The following is a 21,574-nucleotide window of genomic DNA, read 5'->3' on the forward strand; positions in this document are numbered from 1 at the left end:
AAAGGGCTTTGGAATGAGGGTTGAGCTTGTTCTGGTGGACTTATGCTTCCTCAATTAATTGATGGGCATTTTGGGAATATTCTTTCTGCTATCTCCACTTCTGAAGATCCTGCAGTAGTCAGGAGAACATTTGTGGTACCACTCAATTTGGAAAGGAAACGGGTTTATCATATCTCAATAGTCATTGCTGTAATGTTATGAACCTTTGGAACTAAGACATGAAGTAGAAAATAGGGGAATAAGAGTTCATAAACACAAAAGAAAATAAACACCACTAGAGGGGAAAAGAAAGAATGGAAATCTCTAGAAGGACATCTTCAGAGAATGTAGAAAATCTGCTAAGTTGGATATGGGCTTTAGAATGAAAATTAGAGTGGACGTATGCTTTCTCAGCTATCAGAAGATTCCTTCTGCTATCTCTGGTTCTCAAGATCCTGCAGCAATCATGAGAACATTTGTGGTATCACATATGGCACACCAGCTATGACTATTCCAGTTGTACATTGATGAGGCCATATGTATTACTACCCTTGCTTTACCTCACTCTGAAATATATATCGACACTTAAATTTTTGTGAACCCATTTTAGTTTTCAATATTTCTGCATAAATCAATAAGCAAAGTGTGATCTGTTCTTCACATAGAACAGATTTAAAAATAGATAAAGAAAACCAGGTTGAACAAATGAGTCAAAAAATTATTGTTGTTCATTTATTTATTGAGGAATGCTGATATATAGAGGAGCCAAGGGTCAGATGTGACTGAATGGCTGACTATGACGATGAAATACCCAGATGAATGCAACAAGGAATTGGATGTCTACAATTATTGCCTTCACCATCCAGCTAAAGCCAAAATAATCAATGCCCCCTTTATGCATTAACATCAGTAGGGAAGAATTATATGTTATCCAAGGTTCAAGAATAATAGTGACATCAAAAGTAAAAAGGTCACCAATGGTAGGACAGTAGTCATCATGAATAAGACTACTTTCTCAGGGAGGCTGAGAAGAAGATCTTGAACATCATTAAGATCAAATATGTCTCCCCAGGTTTCAAATCAACATACTTAGGTTTTCATGACTAATGAAGGACAGGAACACTCAGTCCCCTTGTTTCTGACCTAGCACCTTGCCTGCTACACCAAAGTGGCTCTCAGACTTTCAGAATTGTGGAAAGGGATGTTAATTTGATTTTTCTGTACCTTAAAAATGATTAAGAGGAATATTGGACACCTTGAAGTGGCAAATTAGGCATTCATGTTATCCCTTAGATTAACAGCATCTTGAAACACCCAGAAAGTTGACAAATGTTTGGCTTTACATGTACCAGGGATGCTTTTAATGTAATGAGTGATACAAAGTAGACATTTTCTTTCTTTTTGGCAGGGATATTTTGAAGCTCATAGGTTTCAGGATATAAATCATTTTTTACATTAAGGCACATTATATCACTAAAATATTTTTCATATCTTCTTGATTAGTTATTCCTTAATATTCTAATTGGGGCTCAGAATAATTATTTAACATTTTAAAGAAAAAATGCAGATAGGTTATCTAGGTTGTTAATTAAATTTCTCAGCAAAATTTTTTGTACATCATATTGAAGTGAAAATAAAGGAATAATCCAGAATCTCAAACTGGGAAAAAATCTATATACTAAAAGTAACCAATCTGGCTTTATTCAAAGGATCTGGTGTTAAAATCAGTGTCATTTTTTCATTAGTTGCTTCTTTTGGTTCAGATCAGGTCTCAGAATAATGATATAGCATTTGGGGGAAAAGATGCAACCCAGTAATCCAGCTGCTGAAGCCAAAATGGAGAAGATCTCTACAGCCACCATATATTTTCCCTTGGTGCTCAGATAAGTTGGAACAAATGACACCCAAACACTGCAAAAGACCAACATGCTGAAAGTGATAAACTTGGCTTCATTAAAGCTGTCAGGTAGAGTTCTAGCTAAGAAAGCCACTGTGAAGCTGGCAGCAGTCAAGAACCCCAAAAAGGACAGGACTGTATAAAACATGGTGGTTGAACCTTCATTACATTGCAGGACAATTTCTTCAGCCATGGAGTGCATGTCAGAATCTGGGAAGGGAGGAGAAGTTGCCAGCCATACTATACAGATGTTAAATTGAGCCAGGAAGCAAGTTAAGATAATAGTAGTGGCCATCTTTTTTCCAACCCATTTCCTAACTTTGGAGCTGGGCTTGGTGGCCATGAAAGCAAGGACCACTATAATTGTTTTCCCCAATATGCAAGAAAGAGCTACAGAGAAGATGATGCCAAAGGCAGTTTGTCGCAAGAGACATTTGGCTTGGTCAGGTTGCCCAATGAAGAGCAAAGTACAAAGAAAAGAGAGGAGGAGGGCAATGAGAAGGCTATAGGTGAGATTCCTGTTATTGGCTTTAACGATAGGTGTGTCCTGATATTTAATGAAGATCCACAGCACCACAGCTGAGATTATAGAAAAGGAGACTGCAATCACTGCTAAAGAAATCCCCAAAGGTTCTTGGTATGTTAAGAAAGTTATACTTTTTGGAAGGCAACCGTCCTTATCCTTGTTTGGATATTGATCCTCTGGACATGGGAAACAGTCCTCTAAGTCTGAAAAAGAGACCATTCATGAAAACATTATTTTGAAGCATCTTCATTTTCAATTTCAGTATGCCCTGATTTTACAGCATTCTGCAATTTTACTTAGCTCTCAGTTTGATTATGGAATCCCTTTATATGGTGCTGCCCATATCAAAACCATAACTGGTCTACACTTAACTCACTCAGTTCTACTACTCCTGCTTGTACAGTACTTGCTCCTAATGGCAATTGAGGTTGCTGGTTATCACCGTTCAATCCCTGAATGTCACTGACCCAAGTTATAAGTGTGACCACCTCTCTTCAATGGTATCTGTCTTTCTCAATAAGTCCAATAGGTGGGTATGCTCCAGATCTTTTGTGTTAAATGTTGTGATGTGGGAGTTCACAGTTGAATCTGGTCTGTACCATCCAGCCTTCTCCAATACTCTTCAACCTGAATTACAACGCATCCCTAAACTTTTATTCTTGTAGTAGGCTGGAAAACTTTGTTGTTTCCCAAAAGTGTTGGAGTGTTGACTCAGAAGGGTGATTTGTCTGGCAACTGGTAGGAAAAATGAGTTTTTAAATTGTTATTTCTATTTTAAAGATTGTGGGAAGCTTCTTAGTCTTATTATATGAGATAGACAACCTTGGGAATTCCAGAATCATTCATTCATTCATTCAATCAATCAATCATTGAATCATTCAATCACTTTACTGTTTTTTCTTTTTTTCAGTGCCTAAGTTGGAGTGGATTCTATATGTTAAATGTTTTTTTTCTGAAAAAATAACAGTTTATAATCTTTCAATATGATGTGACGGTCAGGATTTTCAATCACCATAATATGAATTAAAAATTCAGCCCTGGTTTATATTTATTATATCATTGATAAATTTAATATATTCCTTTGCTTACCCAATTGGTCAGCTATCTTTCCTTCTGGACAAAGTTTACAGTCATAGCAGCAGGAAAATTTTACTTCCAATTTTATCTTGCTATGGCCAAGAGGACACTCCTTATTACAGATGGAAAGTGGTAATGTCTATTCAGAAATAAAATGAGAATTCACACATAGAATTTATTTGGGGCATCTTGTTTTCTTCATCAATTGTATACACATTAACTCTTTGTATATAATCCAAACAGTGGGATTGCATTTTCCATTTTTTTTCCTCATGTAAACTCTCCATTGTGTCTTCAACTGCTTTTTATTTCATAGATATTGCATTAATCAATAGAACTTTCTATTGGGGCACTATATCTGAAGCTGATGTGGGAAAATCTGTAATTCTGGATCTCTCAGAGTATGCTCTGCTTGAGGTCAGATTTTTGGGGGGGTCATGTAAAATCAAATCAAATTTATTCATATAAAAATGATAAATACTTTAACTCAGCAAAAATATAGGGCCACCTAATATGCAAGTGTGGGGTTGCCATCCCATAAAAATTAATAAAAATAAAATGTAAAATTATGCCTTAGAAATGTAGAAAAAGATAAGAAAGATTTTTTCCACAATACTCTTTCCCTCACTGTTTAGTTTATAATTAACTTTTAGATAATAATAATAATAATAATAATAATAATAATAATAATAGTAATAATCCCCCAGTGAGGCACTACCTTGACGTGGTTGTGGGGCTTGTGTACTCTGAGGAAGATGAGAGCTATGCCAGAGGTTCAACCATACTGGACAGGTCTCATCAGAGGAGTCAGACAAAGAGTGTCTCTCCCATAAAAAATATGGTGAGACGTAAATTTCAGAATGCCATACCGGCTCGGACGTCGCCCGGGTTAACAAGGTCCGCACTAGATATTGGAGTTCCTGGATATCTGGTGAAAAATGGGTTACAGGACTCAGGACTGTTGGCTGAGCAACCAGGGCCAGCAGCTGCAGAACTACTGGAAGAAAAGGTGTTTACCCGTCGCAGATACACAGTGATGGAAAACAAAGAAATAATGATCTGTTACTACAGATCAAGTCCAACAAGAAGAGGATATCTAAAACGAATGCACCAGTTCTGGAAAGAACAACATCCAGAATCAGAAATAACAGAACAGAGACTAGCAGATCAACGCCGATTTATAACACGAAATAAAATATTCACAGAAACAGAATTGGACGAACTGCAAAGGTTTACCCAGGGCAAAGAAATCAAAGCCTTACCAGAAGTAATTCAGAATGTAGAGGCAAACCAGGGGGAGTTGGCAGTGAAGGAATCCAGCAGAGATATACAACTGTTCTCATTTGGAAACCAGGCACCTCTACCTCAGGAAGAACAAAACCCTCTAACTAAAGAAATAAAAGAATTGAAACAAAGAATAACTGAGCATCTAGAACAGCACAAAAACAACAGAATAAGGCTACCTGCATTGAAGCTTGTTCCAAAGAAACAGCTAGCACAAGCATTAAAAGATGCAAATACTGCAATATCAAGTATAAGCACCAATTCACTGCAAGAAACAAACCAACTAATGTACAGCACAGCTGCAGTTATAACAGAATACCTGGGATGCAAAATCAACAAAAAAGAAAAACAAACAAACAGTGCACCAGAAAAATGGAAGGTTAGACTAGAAAATAAGATCAGCAAGTTAAGATCACATGCAAGCAAGCTAGAACAGATGAAAGAAAAGAAGCTGAAGAACAAGAAGACCAAAGAATACCTAATCAAGAAATACCACTTAGAAACAAGGAAGATCAAGGAAGCACTGGAAATAATAAAGCAACAAATAACAGCTATAGCCAGGAAAATCAGTAGATATGAAGCTCGAATTGCAAACTATAGGCAGAACCTCCAATTTCAATCCAATCAGAAACGTTTCTACCAATCCATCAATGGAGAAACTGCAAGGAATCAGTCAGTACCTGACAAGGAAGAAACAGTGCAGTTCTGGAAGCAGATATGGGATAACCCAAAGAAATACAACAAGGATGCGGCTTGGTTAAAAGAGGTGGATGCAAATAAAACAGAAGTTGAAATGAAAGAACTAGTAATAACAACAAAAATGGTAGAAAAAAGAGCAAGAAAATCAAAAATTGGTCAGCACCAGGTGAAGATGAACTGCATGGGTTTTGGTTGAAACATCTAACTGTTATACACCCACTCATTGCCAAACAGTTCAACAATATACTACAAGGAGGAGAAATTGAAAAGTGGCTAACAACTGGGAAAACCTACCTAATAATGAAAAATCCAGCAAAAGGGGCAACACCAGGCAACTACAGGCCAATTACCTGCTTACCAACAACTTTCAAATTACTAACTGGTGTAGTAGCTGATGCAGTGCAACAGCATCTACTTGAAAACAATCTCTTTCCACCTGAGCAGAAAGGAAACCGCCCCAATAGCAGAGGAACAAAAGATCAACTCCTAATAGACAAAATGATCTTGGAAAACTGCAAGAGAAGGAAGACCAACCTGAATGTGGCATGGATTGACTACAAAAAGGCATTTGACTCTCTGCCACATGATTGGATAATAAGTGCCTAGAAATAACAGGAGTCAGTAGAAACATCAGAAAATTTGTGCAAAGATCGATGGCACAATGGAAGACACAGTTGCAGATCAATGGTGAGAGGCTGGGAGAGGTTAATATCAAGAAAGGAATATTTCAAGGAGATTCATTATCACCATTACTATTTGTTATTGCACTGTTTCCTCTGTCAACAATACTGAATAACTCAGGACATGGCTATCAAACATCAAAAACATCTGCCAGACTATCCCACCTCCTTTACATGGATGATCTGAAGCTGTATGGAAAAACATCATCTGAAATAGAATCGCTGCTCAACACTGTCCGTATATATAGCCAAGATATTGTAATGGAGTTTGGCTTGGACAAATGTGCCACACTTACTATCAAACAAGGAAAAATAATGAAAACTGAAGGAATCAAGATGCCCCACGAAAATAACATTAAGAGTCTGGATGAGGAAGAGTACTACAAATACTTGGGTATCCTTCAAGCTGACAACATCAAGCACACTGAAGTCAAGAAAAAGATTAGAGGTGAATACATCAAGAGAGTGAAGAAGATCTTAAAGTCCAAACTCAATGGAGGAAATACCATAAAGGCAATCAACACCTGGGCAATCCCAGCATTAGGTACACAGCTGGAATAGTGGAAGGACTCAAGCAAGAACTAAAAGCAATGGATAGGCAGACCAGCAAAATAATGACAAGAATCATGCCCTTCATCCACGCAGTGACATTGATAGACTTTATCTACCAAGGCAAATAGGTGGGCGTGGAATGCTACAAGTACATCAGAGGTTGAAGAAGAAAAAATGGCTTTGGAAGAATATTGAAGAACAATGATGAAGATGCACTGAAATTAGTATATCAGGAAGGCTTACTAACTACTGGAGAGACCAAATGGCCTTCAAGAAAGACCAAATGAAGAACAGAATAGAGGCATGGGAAGACAAAGCACTACATGGCCAATACATGAAAAAAATAGCTGGGAAAGCAGATAATAATAAAACCTGGCAATGGCTAAGAGCAGGAAAATTGAAGAAAGAGACCGAGGGACTAATTCTGGCTGCACAAGACCAAGCCTTAAGGACAAATGCATACAAAGTCAAAATTGAGAAGACAGCAACAGACAGTAAGTGCCGCCTATGCAAAGAAGCTGAAGAAACAGTGGACCACTTGGTAAGCTGTTGCAAGAAGATTGCACAAACTGATTACAAGCCGCGGCATGACAAAGTAGCAACAATGGTGCATTGGAAGAGCTGCAAAAAATATCATTTGCCTGTAAGCAAAAACTGGTGGGATCATAAAATAGAGAAAGTCATAGAAAATGATAAAATTAAACTGCTCTGGGACTTCAGAATTCAAACAGACACGCACCTGCAACATAACACCCCAGACTTAACAATTGTCGATAAGAAAGACAAAAAAGTCTGGATAGTGGACGTGGCAGTGCCTGGAGATAGCAGAATAGAAGAGAAAGAACTGGAGAAGATAACAAAATACAAAGACCTACAAATAGAAATAGAAAGACTGTGGCAAAAGCAAGCAAGGTAGTACCAATAGTCATAGGCTCCTTGGGTGCAATCCCCAAACAACTGGAGCACCACTTGAACACCATTGGCATCGACAAATTCGCTATTAGTCAATTGCAAAAGGCAGCCTTATTAGGAACTGCTTCCATCCTGCGACGATATCTGTAATACCATCAAACATCCACATCTGCCTATCCCAGGTCCTGGGTAAGGACTCGATAGGTAGACAAAATGCCAAATCCAGTCTGAATATCTGGCTGACTGTGCGTTGATCGATAGTAATAATAATAATAATAATAATAATAATAATAATAATAATTGTCTTAACAATTGTCGATAAGAAAGACAAAAAAGTCTGGATAGTGGACGTGGCAGTGCCTGGAGATAGCAGAATAGAAGAGAAAGAACTGGAGAAGATAACAAAATACAAAGACCTACAAATAGAAATAGAAAGACTGTGGCAAAAGCAAGCAAGTGTAGTACCAATAGTAATAGGCTCCTTGGGTGCAATCCCAAAACAACTGGAGCACCACTTGAACACAATTGGCATTGACAAATTCGCTATTAGTCAATTGCAAAAGGCGGCCTTATTAGGAACTGCTTCCATCCTGCGACGATACTGTAATACCATCAAACATCCACATCTGCCTATCCCAGGTCCTGGGTAAGGACTCGATAGGTAGACAAAATTCCAAATCCAGTCTGAACATCTGGCTGACTGTGCGATGATCGATAATAATAATAATAATAATAATAATAATAATAATAATAATAATAATAATAATAATGAATATCCCCCAGTGAGGCACTACCTTGACGTGGTTGTGGGGCTTGTGTACTCTGATGAAGATGAGAGCTATGCTAGAGGTTCAACCATACTGGACAGGTCTCATCAGAGGAGTCAGACAAAGAGTGTCTCTCCCATAAAAAATATGGTGAGACATAAATTTCAGAATGCCATACCGGCTCGGATGTCGCCCGGGTTAACAAGGTCCGTGCTAGATATTGGAGTTCCTGGATATCTGGTGAAAAATGGGTTACAGGACTCAGGACTGTTGGCTTAGCAACCAGGGCCAGCAGCTGCAGAACTACTGGAAGAAAAGGTGTTTACCCGTCGCAGATACACAGTGATGGAAAACAAAGAAATAATGATCTGTTACTACAGATCAAGTCCAACAAGAAGAGGATATCTAAATGAATGCACCATTCTGGAAAGAACATCGGAATCGAAAGAACAGAACAAGACTATCCATAACGCCGATTTATAACACGAAATAAAGTATTCACAGAAACAGAATTGTACGAACTGCAAGGTTTACCAAGGGCAAGAAACAAGGAGAACAAAATCACTCTAACAAATAAAAGAATAAAGAACTGAAAGAAAGAATACTGAGTCATCTAGAACACACAAAACAACAGAATAAAGGCTTTGCCTGCATTGAGCTTGGTCCAAAGAACCAGCTAGCACAAGCATAAAGATGCAAATACTGCAATACTCAAGTATAAGCACCATTCAATTGCAAAACAAACCACTATGTACAGCACAGCTGCAGTTATAACTAGACCTGGGATGGCGCAAAATTACAACAAGAAGAAAAAAACAACAAACAGTGCACCAGAAAAATGGAAGGTTAGACTAGAAAATAAGATCAGCAAGTTAAGATCACATGCAAGCAAGCTGGAACAGATGAAAGAAAAGAAGCTGAAGAACAAGAAGACCAAAGAATACCTAATCAAGAAATACCACTTACAAACAAGGAAGATAAGGAAGCACTGGAAATAATAAAGCAACAAATAACAGCTATAGCCAGGAAAATCAGTAGATATGAAGCTCGAATTGCAAACTATAGGCAGAACCTCCAATTTCAATCCAATCAGAAACGTTTCTACCAGTCCATCAATGGAGAAACTGCAAAGAATCAGTCAGTACCTGACAAGGAAGAAACAGTGCAGTTCTGGAAGCAGATATGGGATAACCCAAAGAAATACAACAAGGATGCGGCTTGGTTAAAAGAGGTGGATGCAAATAAAACAGAAGTTGAAATGAAAGAACTAGTAATAAAAACAAAAATGGTAGAAAAAAGAGCAAGGAAAATCAAAAATTGGTCACCACTAGGTGAAGATGAACTGCATGGGTTTTGGTTGGAACAATTAACTGTTATACACCCACTCATTGCCAAGCAGTTCAACAATATACTAAAAGGAGGAGAAATTGAAAAATGGCTAACAACTGGGAAAACCTACCTAATAATGAAAAATCCAGCAAAAGGCAACACCAGGCAACTACAGGCCAATTACCTGCTTACCAACAACTTTCAAATTATTAACTGGTGTGGTAGCTGATGCAGCACAACAGCATCTAGTTGAAAACAATCTATTTCCACCTGAGCAGAAAGAAAACTGCCCCAATAGCAGAGGAACAAAAGATCAACTCCTAATAGACAAAATGATCTTGGAAAACTGCAAGAAAAGGAAGACCAACCTGAATGTTGCATGGATTGACTACAAAAAGGCAATTGACTCTCTGCCACATGACTGGATAATCAAGTGCCTAGAAATAACAGGAGTCAGTAGAAACATCAGAAAATTTGTGCAAAGATCGATGGCACAATGGAAGACACAGTTGCAGATCAATGGTGAAAAGCTGGGAGAGGTTAATATCAAGAGAGGAATAATTCAAGGAGATTCATTGTCACCATTACTATTTGTTATTGCACTGTTTCCTCTGTCAACAATACTGAATAACTCCGGACATGGCTATCAAACATAAAAAATCTACCAGACTATCCCATCTCCTTACATGGATGATCTGAAGCTGTATGGAAAACATCATCTGAAGTAGAATCGCTGCTCAACACTGGCCGTATATACTAGCCAAGATATTGTTATGGAGTTTGCTTGGACAAATGTGCCACGCTTACTATCAAACAAGGAAAATTTGAAAACTGAAGGATCAAGATGCCCCACAAAAATAACATTAAGAGTCTGAATGAGGAAGAGTACTACAAATACTTGGTTATCCTTCAAGCTGACAACATCAAGCACACTGAAGTCAAGAAAAAGATTAGAGGTGGATAGTGGACTGGACTCAAGCAGAACTAAAAGCAATGGATAGGAAGACCAGAAAAATAATGATAATGAATCATGCCCTTCATCCACGCAGTGACATTGACAGACTTTATCTACCAAGGCAAATAGGTAGGCATGGAATGTTACAAGTACATCAGATGGTTGAAGAAGAAAAAATGGCTTTGGAAGAATATCTGAAGAACAATGATGAAGATGCACTGAAATTAGTATATCAGGAAGGCTTACTAACTACTGGAGAGACCAAACTGGCCTACAAGAAAGACCAAATGAAGAACAGAATAGAGGCATGGGAAGACAAAGCACTACATGGCCAATACGTTAAAAAAATAGCTGGGAAAGCAGATAATAACAAGACCTGGCAATGACTAAGAGCAGGAAAATTGAAGAAAGAGACCGAGGGACTAATTCTGGCTGCACAAGACGAAGCCTTAAGGACAAATGCATATAAAGTCAAAATTGAGAAGACAGCAACAGACAGTAAGTGCCGCCTATGCAAAGAAGCTGAAGAAACAGTGGACCACTTGGTAAGCTGTTGCAAGAAGATTGCACAGACTGACTACAAGCAGCGGCATGACAAAGTAGCAACAATGGTGCATTGGAAGATCTGCAAAAAATATCATTTGCCTGTAAGCAAAAACTGGTGGGATCATAAAATAGAGAAAGTCATAGAAAATGATAAAATTAAACTGCTCTGGGACTTCAGAATTCAAACAGACAAGCACCTGCAACATAGCACCCCAGACTTAACAATTGTCGATAAGAAAGACAAAAAAGTCTGGATAGTGGACGTGGCAGTGCCTGGAGATAGCAGAATAGAAGAGAAAGAACTGGAGAAGATAACAAAATACAAAGACCTACAAATAGAAATAGAAAGACTGTGGCAAAAGCAAGCAAGGGTAGTACCAATAGTAATAGGCTCCTTGGGTGCAATCCCAAAACAACTGGAGCACCACTTGAACACCATTGGCATTGACAAATTCGCTATTAGTCAATTGCAAAAGGCGGCCTTACTAGGAACTGCTTCCATCCTGCGACGATATCTGTAATACCATCAAACATCCACATCTGCCTATCCCAGGTCCTGGGTAAGGACTCGATAGGTAGACAAAATGCCAAATCCAGTCTGAACATCTGGCTGACTGGGCGATGATGATAATAATAATAATAATAATATAATAATAATAATAATAATAATAATAATATATAGTAATAATATAATAATATTGGAGTTCCTGGATATCTGGTGAAAAATGGGTTACAGGACTCAGGACTGTTGGCTGAGCAACCAGGGCCAGCAGCTGCAGAACTACTGGAAGAAAAGGTGTTTAAAGGCATTTGACTCTCGCCACATGACTGGATAATCAAGTCTAGAAATAACAGGAGTAAGTAGAAACATCAGAAAATTTGTGCAAAGATCGATGGCACAATGGAAGACACAGTTGCAGATCAATGGTGAAAAGCTGGGAGAGGTTAATATCAAGAGAGGAATATTTCAAGGAGATTCATTATCACCATTACTATTTGTTATTGCACTGTTTCCTCTGTCAACAATACTGAATAACTCAGGACATGGCTATCAAACATCAAAAACATCTGCCAGACTATCCCACCTCCTTTACATGGATGATCTGAAGCTGTATGGAAAAACATCATCTGAAATAGAATCGCTGCTCAACACTGTCCGTATATATAGCCAAGATATTGTAATGGAGTTTGGCTTGGACAAATGTGCCACACTTACTATCAAACAAGGAAAAATAGTGAAAACTGAAGGAATCAAGATGCCCCACGAAAATAACATTAAGAGTCTGGATGAGGAAGAGTACTACAAATACTTGGGTATCCTTCAAGCTGACAACATCAAGCACACTGAAGTCAAGAAAAAGATTAGAGGTGAATACATCAAGAGAGTGAAGAAGATCTTAAAATCCAAACTCAATGGAGGAAATACCATAAAGGCAATCAACACCTGGGCAATCCCAGTCATTAGATACACAGCTGGAATAGTGGACTGGACTCAAGCAGAACTAAAAGCAATGGATAGGCAGACCAGAAAAATAATGACAATGAATCATGCCCTTCATCCACGCAGTGACATTGATAGACTTTATCTACCAAGGCAAATAGGTGGGCGTGGAATGCTACAAGTACATCAGATGGTTGAAGAAGAAAAAATGGCTTTGGAAGAATATCTGAAGAACAATGATGAAGATGCACTGAAATTAGTATATCAGGAAGGCTTACTAACTACTGGAGAGACCAAACTGGCCTACAAGAAAGACCAAATGAAGAACAGAATAGAGGCATGGGAAGACAAAGCACTACATGGCCAATACATTAAAAAAATAGCTGGGAAAGCAGATAATAATAAAACCTGGCAATGGCTAAGAGCAGGAAAATTGAAGAAAGAGACCGAGGGACTAATTCTGGCTGCACAAGACCAAGCCTTAAGGACAAATGCATACAAAGTCAAAATTGAGAAGACAGCAACAGACAGTAAGTGCCGCCTATGCAAAGAAGCTGAAGAAACAGTGGACCACTTGGTAAGCTGTTGCAAGAAGATTGCACAGACTGATTACAAGCAGCGGCATGACAAAGTAGCAACAATGGTGCATTGGAAGATCTGCAAAAAATATCATTTGCCTGTAAGCAAAAACTGGTGGGATCATAAAATAGAGAAAGTCATAGAAAATGATAAAATTAAACTGCTCTGGGACTTCAGAATTCAAACAGACAAGCACCTGCAACATAACACCCCAGACTTAACAATTGTCGATAAGAAAGACAAAAAAGTCTGGATAGTGGACGTGGCAGTGCCTGGAGACAGCAGAATAGAAGAGAAAGAACTGGAGAAGATAACAAAATACAAAGACCTACAAATAGAAATAGAAAGACTGTGGCAAAAGCAAGCAAGGGTAGTACCAATAGTCATAGGCTCCTTGGGTGCAATCCCAAAACAACTGGAGCACCACTTGAACACCATTGGCATTGACAAATTCGCTATTAGTCAATTGCAAAAGGCGGCCTTATTAGGAACTGCTTCCATCCTGCGACGATATCTGTAATACCATCAAACATCCACATCTGCCTATCCCAGGTCCTGGGTAAGGACTCGATAGGTAGACAAAATGCCAAATCCAGTCTGAACATCTGGCTGACTGTGCGATGATCGGTAATAATAATAATAATAATAATAATAATAATAATAATAATAATAATAATAATAATAATAATAATAATAAATTTGGAAAGAACCTTGGAGGTCATCTAGTCTCAGCAACTCAAGGTTGACGCAGCCTTCCATCCTTCTGAGGTTGCTAAAATGAGGACCCAGATTGTTGGGAGTAATATGCTGACTCTGTAAAGTTTTAAGCAATGTGAAATGATGTATAAGTCTAAGTGCTAGTGCTAACTGCTACCTAAAGTTGCCTTGTGGTGACAAGATAAGATATTATTAGCATAATTAGCTAGATAGCAAGATGGACAGAGAAAGTCTTCAGTAAAATTTCCCTATTTCATCTTTTTCTGGGGGGATATTTTATTAAAACTATTAAAGTTTTAAATGGAATATAGGAATTAACAAACTAATACAGAATAAAAAGAACAGAGAAATAATGAAAGAGTGAAAAATAGTGCAAGAAATTGATAAAAATAGAAAGAAAAAGCGCCCAATTTATTTTTACAGCAATACAAGAATTATTACAAACTTATCTCTCACTCTAGATTTATCCATTTTTTTCAATCATTGAAACTACAGCCCATAACTGCCTTTTTTTTTCTGTCATGTAAAAACATATCAGCGGTCTCCGGTCAGTTATAACTGTAGATATAATTTAATTTAATCATTTCAGAATGTTCCAACTCCTTCACCAACCATTGGAGGTTATTAAAAAGATATATATTTTAGATATAGAAATCCTAAATCATCTATTTTATCCCAGTAAAGGAGAATATTCCTTGCTCTGGGTTGAACTGAATGGTCCCTGGTGTTCTCTGAATATGGTATCACAATGACGATGTTACCTAGTTTGGGTAATAAAATGTCTGCAAAAAACAACCAAACTCAAGAAGCATCAAGGATGCCCCCCCACAGAGACCTCTTTGACTTTAGTAGTTTGTGTTCATGTCACATTAAAAAAAAACACCCACTCACTCCTTCGGGCAATCAAAGCGCCTGAAGACCTCATTCTGAGAACTGGCCTGGAGCTCCAAAGCAGATGTATCATTTTGGGGGAGGTTAATGGACTAAAATAAGATCCCACCTCTTCCCCATGTAAATCTTGGTCCCTTCTTTCTAATCCTTTCAATTTGAAATAAATTTTAATGTCAATATTTATTGCTCTAAGTTTTCATCTTTCACCTAAGGTTTATGATTACAAGCCATCTACATATGAGCAGTATATTGCTTTAATAAATAAATAATAATATAGGTAGTCCTTCACTTACAACCACAACTGTGCCCAAAATTTCTGTTGCTAAGTAAGATGGTTGTTAAGTGAACTTTGTTCCATTTTATGACTTTTCTCCCCACAGTTGTTAAGTGAATCACTGCAGTTGTTGAGTGAATATGGTTTCCCCATGACTCACAAAAGGTGATCACATGACTCTGGGACACTGTAACTGTCATAAATACGAGTCAGTTGCCAGGCATCTGAATTCTGATCACATGGCCTTGGGGATGCTGCAATGGTTGTAAATGTGAAAAATGGCCATACCTCATTTTTTTTCCAATGTCGTACCTGTGACTTGTTACTAAATGAACTGTTGTAAGTCAAGAACTACATGTGATCAATAGCATATGGATTACTAAAGATTTGCTTACTCCTAGTGTTGCTGTAGTTGTGTTTATTTAAATATTTACTTCAATGGATCAGTGGTTAATAATTTCAGGAACTGGGAAGAATGAGACAAACCTGGTTAAATATGAGAGGCCAAACAGCTTCTTTTTTAGATATGGTGAGGAGCTTGTCTGGGGGAGCTCTGGGGTCAATCTCTCCAAGTTGGACTTTCAGAAAGGACTTGTTTGGAAACGTGACCCAATTGAAAATATCAAATCCAGTTTCTAGTTCTCCATTGGGGCCAAAGGAAATCTGTTCTCCAGCGCTGTTGTTAAAGGAGACTTGTTGCAAAAAATGATGCAGCTAAATGAAGAAGAAGAAAAAAAAGACACCGAAAACTATTTCAAATCTTTGAAGAAGATTGGAAAATCTCTATTTCTTTCTTTCAATTTGGTCTAGGCTTAATAAAAAGCAAGCTGTTCAGACCTGCTTCAGTCTACACCAATTTCAAATGAAGGAATGTATTTTTATCAAATGCATTTTCTACTCTCTAGTGAAAAACTGTCAGATGAGAATCCTAACACAAAATCAACAAAGGAAGAGATCTGAGGGATTACTTTGCTTTGTTAATCTTTTCAGAAATTGTGAATTCAGTGTTCTGCCATATAGTGTAGGCAAGATAGAGAACCGCCTGGTGGCCTAGTGGTAAAGACTCTTCCTCCCATCCAGAAGGTTAAGAGTTCAATCCTAAGAAGCAACAGATGTTTCTCAATCAGGGTGCAAAGAGAAAATATTTGTTGCAAACTTCTTGCGGTATCAGGAAAGGTTTCTTGGCCAGTAAACACTCAGCTTCATTCAGTTGCCCTGACTTTACCCCAAATTCAGGGATTACAGGATCTTAAAAAGGCACTTAGTTTAGGCAAGATAGAATTCTCTGAGATAGAATATTCTAGAAGATAGATTTTAATTCCTGTTACTTTTGTAAAAGAAATAAAGTAAAACAAATTAAACTTGACTTTTTCTTCGTGTGATACATTGACAACTTTGCTGTTCAATTGAATATTCTTATTTTCACAGATTTCTTGTCATTTTTATAATTATTTTTATTCCCTTTGAATTTTACTGTCTATGGCGATTATCATTCATCCATGTTGTTGTTCCAAAAATGCTTTTTCAAAAGATTACTGGACTTTCTTTTTTTTTTCCTTGAAGATATTTTGCTTCTCATCCAAGAAGCTTCCTCAGTGTCAACGCTGTGATAAACCGAACTGAAGCCATTTTCGTTTTGTCTTCATTGTCATATATTTAGTTAGAAGAAGGAGGATGTTTGTGTAGTTTTAAATTAGCCAAAACATTTCACATGTATGCGAACCAAGGTTATTGCTGATAACATTTTGGCAGAATTTCACATTTTCAAACAATTGGTGAATGTGATTTATGATAGCAATTTGGGGTGGGAAATGAAACTTGCAACTTTGTAACTAAGGGGAGGGGAATTTAGTCTTGGGTTCACCCTTGTATGTGCTGTTATGTTGTAGCCAAATAAAATTATTATTTAAGGAAGAAATGCTTGCCCTGAAGTTCTTTTAAATGGTTTCATCTATCAGAACCATGACACTCAGTTCTGAACTGAAGCAATACACCTTGAAGGAGAAACAAAGGAAGTCCAATTGCATTTTGAAAAACCACTTTGGGGAATCTTTGAATTTTAGTAACTCCAAAATCCATCTGATTAGGAATAATAATGCTATGCAATGAAGCTTTTGAGTTTTTATATTTAAAATTGACAAATATAATGGATTGAATAAGATCCCGTACGTACCATTTTAGACATAAAATGAAGTTTTATGTCACGTATTTCTAACTGTGTCTAGATATAAGCCTTATATTTTCATATATTAATTTTATTTTCTTTGATATGAAAATATCAAGTATTTCATATAGCTTTCAAATCTATCTTTAAAGCATTCTAACAGTTAAAATAAAACAACAAAACAAAACATAAAACTGGTCTCCTATGCTGGTACATGATGATCTCCCCAAATTTTCTATTAGCCAACATTACCTGCCAGGGTGATTGGAGGAAGAGCCTCCATCTCCTCTCATCCATTTTTTGACCCCTTTTATGTTTGGAAGATCGCAAGGCCTTCAGAGCATGTGTCACAGCATAGACTGCATTGTAGATGCTGTAACTATGTACATTCATGGTGGTCTCAAAGACAGAATTAGGAAGAGTCTCCAGCTTCTCTTCTCCAGTGCAGATCCTTTCAGCATTCCCATCTGTAATATCACTGGAGAATAAGCATTCAAATGCATCCTTCCAGAAATCCCTAATAAATCCATCATCTTTTTCTAGGTTTGGGTTTCTCGTCTGCATAAATTGTTGGAACCCAGTCAGCTCCTTAGCGTGAATTCCAAAGGAAAGAGCACCATGGAGAAAATCAATGGGCAACTGTCTTTGCATCCGAATGGAAGTGAATTCCATCTGGGCTGTCATGATCCAAACTTTAGCCTTTCTGTCCTTTGGAATATCATCATAATTGGAAAGATAGATCATTACTCTGAAAGGTACTATGCCTGTAATTTCAGCACTTAAGATGACTGCAATGACTGTACTTTTCATTATTACTTTGAATATTTTACCTACATTATCTATCCATTCAGCACCTTCATTACCAAATACCATTTGTGGAAGACATTCTATAAAGTCAAAGCAGATTCCTCTCTCTGAAAACATGGAAAGGCTCTTTTGAATGAACCTGTCTCTATCTTCATCATAAAAAGAAACTAATCCAACCCAGGTCCATCCAAAATGCAACAATAAGTGCAGTATTCCTTTAAATTGGTGATACTCATCTGGGAACATTGATTTGAGAAATATTGCTGTTTCAGTATTCATCAGTGGAGCTGATCCATATGTAATCTAAATGGAGAAAGTCAGAAGAACAAAGGAATAAAGGGTATCTTCCAAAATAAAGAAAATAAAAATGAAAAGCAAATCATATCTGTTGATTTAATCCAATCTCTGGGTTTGAATGGGATACAAATATATGATACTTAACATTAGTTTTACATGACATCTGCAGTTTTGCTCATCAGGTAAAAAGTGACAGTTTTATGACTTACTCATAGTTTTGCTCAAATATTTCTTTCCAATGAGCAATTTTTTGAATAGAATAAATAGCTGGTGAACATGTCATATTTATCCAAATTTGTATCTCACCTGGGGAAATTTGTAGTTGCACAGAATGATTGCCATGTTTATACAGCTGTTAATACAGGCTCCTCCAATGACTGCTACTGTGTTGGTCAGGTCATTGCATTTGTAGTTGGGTATAAATTTATCTTTGGTAGATAGAAATTCCATTGCCAAATGATAAATTGTAATTTCCTCATGGCTGTCAGTAGCAATGTGAAAACCAAGGCTAACATTAGGTAACAGCCCATTTTCATTGATCTCCTTTACAGCAAATGCCAGAGCCAAAGTGTGCTGATAATTATGAGTGATGAACCTTCAGGGCAAGTTATAAGCCTTGTCAATATATTTCTGTTTCAGAATTGGACAGCTATTTTAATTTATACATATGTATTCATAAACATATAAACTAGTGCTGATTGTTTGTTCTGGACACCTGGTATTTGGTCACTATCAAATAATAGCTCTAGATTCTATCAACCAGGAAGCACTACCTAGTTGTGGCTACTTAACATTGAGTTAAGGCTAGCATTTAATTGCATCTCATTTGAAATACTGTGTACTGTTTTGGTGACCTAACTTAAAAAAATATATTGATAAGATTGAGCAACTCCAGAAAAGGGTAAAAAAAATGGTGCAAGGTTTGAGGGACAAAAAAACATTAGGAAATATTAGAGGAACTGAATATATTCAGCTTAGAAGACAGAGGGAAATGAAGTACATGACTGAATCCTTTAACTATATTTCAAGTGTGAATAAGGTTCTAGAAGGCAGTATTCTCAATTTTAATTAAAACATAAAACAATGGGGGCCTAATCTGAAATTGACAGAAGAGAAGTTCAAAGCTATTATTAGAAAATATTAAATTTACAGAAAGAATGGTAGTACCTCATAACCAACTTTCAAAGAGAATGTGTATCAATCACCAGTAACTTAGTTTATACTTGGAGGGGATAAACACATGTTCATCATCAGAAAAAAAATCTGCTATTAGTTTTCTATGTTTCTATCTGATTTCAGTATTATCTATATCTTATCTGTATTTTCTAATTGAAGGAAGCCAGCTCCCTTTTACATTTTAGATTTGTAATAACCTAAATTATACACTAAGGGTTTCCTGTTTGATATATGGATGAAATAATAATTAAAAAATCTCCTCAAGATTAATGAGGGAGCTTCTGCAATATTTAGATTAGTCCAAAGAAGGATAATATTTTTAACTCTGGGTTGAAATAAGGCATCCTTGGTGATCTCTGAGTTTGCTAGTTTTCTTCAGATGTTTCATTGCCCTAACTAGTTAGCATTATCAGCACTGATGATGTTACCTAGTTAGCCTAATAAATCCTCTGAAAGAAAACAATCAAGCTCAGAGAGCACCAAGGACCCCTCAGATTAGTCCAACTTTTTCCTTTCAACAAGGGACTTTGTTGAAGGAAGGAAGTTTCTTGAGGAGAATGAAATTCATATACATTATGGTTAAAGCTAATAATATTCATCTCAGTTTCAAGATCAGTATTAGAAAAGATTAAGCATTTGTGTGGTCTAGAATTAAAAATGACTAAATATGGTCAATGGATCTGATCAAATGAATTGTTGAGCAAACAATATATTTAAGCATAAAAGTGAAAGAAAATACAGCTTTTTAGTAGCAAAGAGGGGGAAGAGGAGGTGTGGTGTGAGGATGAAGAGAAGTAGTATGATACTTACTGGTATTGATCAAGGACATCAAAAGAAGGAAGGCTTTGAAAAGTGAACTCATTTATAAGAAAGAGAACCTGATAAATAATAGCAGCAATGATTAAATCTCCAGATTGATAGTATTTGTGGACAATTGGAAGAGGACTACTAAGTTTGCAGGTGTAGAGAGGAGAAATGCACATCACAGTTGGAAAAAAAAGTAAAACCAATGTTTTGAATATAACTAATTGACTATAATATGTAATCATTGTAGACATCAAACAGTAGACCCTGTGTTACCATTCAGTTGAAAAGCTGACCATTCCTTAATATTATCTAAGATTAAGATAATGAATTTTGTCTAAAGCTAAGAAAATAAAGAGTCACAGATGGAACACAAGTCCTTTTTTTCTCCCTACATGCATGTCTGATTTTCAAAGCAGACATTAATAGAATGCAAATGTTTTAATCCATGGTCACAGTTTTTACAGTGTCTACTGGAATTCCCTTAAGATTTGGAGAAGGGACAATAACTATCCTTAGATAGTAATCAGAATGCTTAATGTAATTGATTAAATTGTATATTGCCCAATAAACCTCTTTGAGGGAAATGGGAAGTAAAGAAGATTGTAATGTAGGCAAGCAAGCAAACAAACAAACTAGCAAACTAATAATAAATTAAAAAAAACAAATAATTAAATAAATAAATATCAAAATCTACCTTGAATACTATAATTTATTCAAGCTCTAGAAAGTCATCATCTGGGAATGAAGAAAATAGAGTCAATTGGAAATGGGGATGTGGAATGGGAATTGAGCCTGTTCTGGTCAACTTATGCTTCCTCAACTAAGAGATGGGCATTTTCAAAATGTTCCTTCTGCTATCTCTGCTTTTCAAGATCCTGCAGCAGACAGGAGAACATTTGTGATACCACACAGTTTAAAAAATATCAGAAGGTAACATATTTATCATATCTCAATAGACATAGCTGCACTGTTATGAACCTTTGGAACTAAGACATGTAGTAGAAAATAAGGGAATAAGAGTTCATATGCATACAAGAAAATAAAACACTACTAGAGGGAAAAAGAAAGAATGGAAATGCATGGAAGAATGGAAAGCCCTATAAGGACATTATCAGGGAATGTAGAAAATAGAGTCAATTGGAAATGGGCCTTTGGAATGGAGGTTGAGCCTATTCTGGTGGACTTATGCTTCCTCAACTATCAGAATCTTCCTTCTGC

At 36.9% G+C, this 21,574-nt stretch overlaps 1 protein-coding gene across 1 annotated transcript; it reads right to left on the bottom strand.

The window, feature by feature from the left end:
- Window positions 1-1,709: 1,709 nt before the first annotated feature.
- Window positions 1,710-19,545, bottom strand: LOC120299451 (vomeronasal type-2 receptor 26-like). The gene is made up of 6 exons (XM_039324306.1): window positions 19,541-19,545; window positions 18,680-18,968; window positions 17,522-18,379; window positions 15,592-15,819; window positions 3,492-3,618; window positions 1,710-2,605 (listed from the first exon to the last, which is right to left on the bottom strand). Exons 1-6 carry the CDS (start codon window positions 19,543-19,545, stop codon window positions 1,710-1,712), a joined length of 2,403 nt encoding a protein of 800 aa, XP_039180240.1.
- Window positions 19,546-21,574: the final 2,029 nt, after the last annotated feature.

This window comes from Crotalus tigris, unplaced genomic scaffold, assembly GCF_016545835.1.
Source record: "Crotalus tigris isolate CLP2741 ecotype Arizona unplaced genomic scaffold, ASM1654583v1 scf7180000024297.1652928, whole genome shotgun sequence".
Taxonomy (NCBI): Eukaryota; Metazoa; Chordata; class Lepidosauria; order Squamata; family Viperidae; genus Crotalus; species Crotalus tigris.